At 57.9% G+C, this 4,917-nt stretch overlaps 1 protein-coding gene across 1 annotated transcript in view; it reads right to left on the bottom strand.

The window, feature by feature from the left end:
• BRD4 (bromodomain containing 4) overlaps positions 1-4,917 on the bottom strand; it is an 87,582-nt gene that overhangs the window by 7,341 nt on the left and 75,324 nt on the right. The window contains exon 12 of the mRNA XM_010834002.1: positions 100-152. Coding sequence (XP_010832304.1) covers positions 100-152 — 53 coding nt within the window. The remainder of the gene's footprint in view (positions 1-99; positions 153-4,917) is intronic.

Here is a 4,917-nt window from a genome sequence, read left to right as displayed (position 1 = left end):
CACAGTGTCTGGGCCAAGCACATGACCCCTCCCCGCCAGGGCCCACACAAGCAGGCAGCCACTGCCCACCTGCTCAAAGACACCCCTGAAACCACCTACCTTCTTCTGCTCCCTCCCAGGGTGCCCCTTCTTTTTTGACTTCGGAGCCATCTCTGTGGAGGTAAAGAGAAGGCGGTGAGGCTCTAAGGGAGAAGACTGGGAGTGGGCCTTCCACGCAGAGTGAGGAGAAAACAGAGGGTGAGTTCAGGAGAAGGGCCAAGTGACAGTGAGAGGGAGGGTGGCCGGGTTCCGTCTGGGAGGGGTCACAGGGGAGGGAAAGATGTGTGGGTGTCACCTACCCATTTGCCTGCGGCTTTTTTTCCTAGCGGGGACCATGCCTAGCTTCCCCACCAAACTCCAGACCATCAGCTTCATGACAAGAACACACCCGAGCGTGTGGGGCACTGAACTACGAGGGACCTCCTGGCTCAACCGTCTCCCCTTCTTGGCTAGTCAGAGGCCTCCACAGGGATCTGAGCATCTGCACCCCAACCTGCTTCACCCTGGGACCACCACGGTGCTTGAAATGATCTTATCCATTTAAGAAACTAGTAAAGTAAGGCTCAGAGAAGTTGAGGGACTTGCCCCAGCCACACAGCCCAAAAGTAACAACTCGGCGGCCTCTAGCTGCACTGCCCTCTGACACTTGCGCCTTCCCATTGTCCCAGGAGAAGCAGATATGTACAGGTGGTGACAGGGACCACTGGTGCCAGCACGGGCCAAGGCCCTGGCCACAGAGCCGTGGGACAGGCGAGGAGAGCGCTGCCAAGCGGGAAGTGCTGACAAGCAGGAAGTGCTGACAAGCAGGAAGTGCTGACAAGCTTGTGCATTTTGTGGAGGGAGAGAAGCCAGCCAGCCAGCCTCTCTGGACGACCCAGGAACCAATGAGGGAGGCACTCGATGCTGTGGCCAGCAGAGGCGGCGGCCACTGGCCAGACTCCTCTTCCTCTCAGGAGACCAGCCTCAGAGAAGTCCCTGTGTTGGGACATGGTTCATGTGCTGTAGGGAGACAAAGTATGTGTCCTGGCTTCTCAGGAGCCCATGGCTTGTTGCTGCCACTGTGTGGGCACATCTGGGGTGTGCCCGTCTCTGTGAGGAGTGTGCAAGATCCACCCTGAGCCCCTCTACCCCACCTCTATAGAGCTTCATGCTAAGGAACTTTGGCCCACAGGATTCCCCTCGCCAAACACCGCTGGGTGCACATCCTGGAGCGGGAGACAGGGAGGGTAAGCCTGGCCAGGGCTCGAAGGCTGGGAAGGGAAGCCACCGACCACCAGGTGGGAGCTGGGATCTCGTCGCTTCGCGTGGCCTCCCCTGCGCTCCTCACCAGGGTACCGGCTCTTGCCGCTGGTGCTGGAGGACACATGTTTTTTGCCCAAAGTGGGGCTAGCTCCGCTGGTAGCTGCTTCACGGAGGGCAGTGCTAAGGAAGCTTTGGAGAGGCGTACGGCCTTGGTGTAGTGTGCCACTTAGAGGGGTGAGGGAGACCTCGTGCCCTGCCAGAACTCACCATTCCATGCAAGAGGTAAGACAGTGACACAGAACTCTGCGGCTACAGACACGTTTTTACCTGAGTGGCAGTGACTAGGGACACCTGGGGTGGGGGAACTGCAGGCCCAGCCCCAAACCCAGATACTAGAGACGCCAGGATACAGGGCTCAGGACTCTACAGGTCACGTATGAGACCTGGTAGAAAGGACACTCGAGTCACAACGTATGAAGGGAGCAGTTTGGGTAATTTGCAGGATTGGGCCACGAGCCGGGTGTCTGGGACCTCGGGGTGAAGGAACGCTGGGCCACACAGAAGATGGAAGCCCAGGGCTGAGGGGACCCTACACACACAAGGCTGGAGCATGGCACACAGGAGGAAGAGGACGGGGCGTTCTCCCAGGCCGGGCTCCCCTCCCAGGGTAGATGCCAGCAACAGAAATTGCAGCTCAAGGGAGGCTGGGGGCAGGAAGGCGGTCAGTGCATTAAGTATGACCTGGATAGGACACTGTGTCGCAGGGAAAAGGTTGGATGGGGTTGAGATGGCCTTTCATCTCATAGCCTTGGTGGGGAAAACACTTTTTTCCAACACAGAAGAGGGACAAGTGGCTTTGAGCCCTCACCACCTCCCTGCAGCCATGAGCAAGAGAGGCCCACTGGGGGAACTAGAGGGGACAAAGTGCAATGGGGCCCTTAAGGATCCAGGGAGTGGGTATCAGCTGCCTTAGAAAGGTCACCAGGAGTATCACCCCCAAGCTGCACAGAAGTGCGGGGTAGGGCTGGCCTAGAGCGGGAGAGAAGGTGGGAGGCACCCAGCAGACCACCAGGACCAGAGGACTCAAGGGGCTGGCGGCAGGGACCAAGGGGTGCTGGAGCCTATTTGGGGCTGTCACAGCTGGCTCACATGCACCACTCGCCTCGTGGTAGGAAGACAAGACAGGAAGTGTACAACTTCACCACACACCAGCCCCAAAACACCCCCCACACAAAACTCTCTAGAAAGGGTTACATGAAGATGGCCTCAAGTACTGTGTGATCTTTATTCCATGAACATCTTGAACTCAACACAAATTTCAGCTTTACATAAGATGGTAATTGTACAAAGAATTAAAACGTTTTTGTAAAATCTGATTAAAACACTGATTCCTCCCCACTCCCCCACAACTCAAGGGAAGGAGACAGGACGGAAGGCAAGGGCAGAGGTGCAGAGCCCCTCAACTGAACAGACTGGAGCCTGCGCACCAGCAGACACCCGGCCTCCCACCCTTCCCTAGAGCAACTTCTCAGGCCCGGCTGGCACCGGCCAGCGCCCGCACACTGGAGGCTGCCGAAAGGGTGGGCGGGCTTCTGCTCGCTCTGCTCTTCCTGGGGCATCGGTGCCAGCCCGAATCGAACGATCAAGTTCTCTGTCAGACGGAAGCACCATGGGCAAGGACAGGACCCCTGAACAGAGAAGATGCAAGGATCACATAGGAAGAGCTGGCCTGGGGCTACAGCCTCTGTGCCCACGAGCGGGAAGGGGTGGGGTGGCACACAGGCTGACGCCATGGGAATCTAGCCTGCCATTTGCTCCAAGACGGCAGAATCTTCCCAGAAAGACAATGCCAGCAGCTTCCCAACTGTCCTGTGGGAATCTCTGGGCATGAAGCCCCCGGTCCCAAGCCAGGCCAAGCAGTACTGGAAACATCAGGAACAGGCCAAAGGGCAGCTCAAAATAGTCTGTTTGGCAAACGAGCTCAACTGGAAGCTGACCGGCTGGAGGATCTGGGAGCAGCTGAGGAACTCCCAAGTATCACTGCAGGGCCCGAGGGGCTCTGGGGAGGCTGAGAGCAGAACCCAAAGCCAAGAGCAGTCTGGGGCTGTTACAACTGCTTGGGCTCAAGGTCCCAAGGAGCTGGGGAGGGGGCCAGGGCTTCCACACAGGCGCTGGCCAACTGCACCTCCTCAAGCCCTCTCCAAGGTGCAGGAGGAGGCTGATCCCAAAATGCCAGGAGACGGTCAGGCCTCGAAGTACACACCAACTACATTTAAAACAAACGCTATTCCTTAGGGGACTTTACACGCCAGGCAGTTTTCTGCTGAGATGCTGGATTCATGACCAAAAAAGGGCTGATGTTTATTTTTAGAGCCAAAAAAAAAAAAGCCTATCCAGTGCCTCTCAGAGGGCTTGGATGATGTGGCCCACCCGGCGGCTCCCATCACTCTTGGGGGCTGAACTGAAGGGAGTACCTGCATGGGCACGAAGAGGGCCCAAAGGCTCCAATGCCCTCACCACTGATTGGTCCAGCCCTCTCGTGCTACTAGCCCAGATCTCGACCCCCAGCGGGGGCAAGGACTGTGGGCTGCAGGAGTCAGGTCAGCCGGCGGCACGGCCACGTCTCCCCAGATGTCCCTCACTCCCGGCCTGCCTGGCAGCTCCTGCGGTCTGCGTCTATGTACCTGGGAAGAGAGGGGCAAGGAGGCCGCCTAGGAGGTACTTTCCCTGTGCGACTTTAGGAGAAGAGGCCAAAGAAATTGGGAAGATGCCCAACAGACAACAGTGGGAACGATGAAAACAGAGAGAGGACTCCAGGGGGCTGTGGGTCAGCTGTGGCTGGTGGGCGCCTCTGGCCAACAGAGCCGCGTGGGCCACCAGAGAAGGCAGGCTGAGGGACAGCCCCAGGGAGCCGTGGGCCCAGCTGGCCTCGCCTCTAAAGCCTCGCTCCTCACTTGGGGAAACTCTAGATGTCACAATGTTCTTCCTGAGGCTGAGTTGAGTGAGATCTTTCCTGGGCTAACATCATTGGAAGGTCCAGGAGGGAAGCAGTTAGGATCCAGAGTCCCCCCAAAAGAGGGAGGGGTGGAGACAGAAAACGCATCTGTGACGGGCGGGGCCTTGCACACGGAGCAGCACCGCATGAATGTGTGTGCAGGGGGATTGTCATCACCCTCTGGGAGATGCCACCCACTCAGAGGACCCCAGACGACCAGGGAGGCTGGGCAGAACAGCCAGGCAGTCTTTACACAGGAGGCCCGGGCGGGCGGGCAGCCAGGCAGGCAGCCTTCCCGGAGGCGGGACTAGGTGTGAGCTGCTGGACATGACTAATCCACCCCGGGGGACAGGCCCAGGGCTCTGAGGAATTCCATAACTTGATGGAGTCCTGTCCCTTTCACGGAAGAAAATGGACTTAAGCTATAGCTTGCTGGGAAGGAATCTGGAACTGAAGACCGTTTTATTAAGAGTCCGTGTCCAATGATTAGGCAGGACCTACGTAGAGGGAGAGAGAAACCAGTGTGAGAGAAATGGTGTGGAATGTACCGTTCAAGTCATAAAGAACAGAAGAACTGCAGACCAAGCCAGCCTCCGGTGCCCCGCCTGCTGTCAGGGCACGAGAAGACAGCGCCGCAACTG

This window comes from Bison bison, unplaced genomic scaffold (assembly GCF_000754665.1).
Source record: "Bison bison bison isolate TAMUID 2011002044 unplaced genomic scaffold, Bison_UMD1.0 scf7180017863978, whole genome shotgun sequence".
NCBI lineage: Eukaryota > Metazoa > Chordata > Mammalia > Artiodactyla > Bovidae > Bison > Bison bison.
Note: the sequence above shows the minus strand (reverse complement) of the source record. Positions and strands in the feature narration are given on the sequence as shown.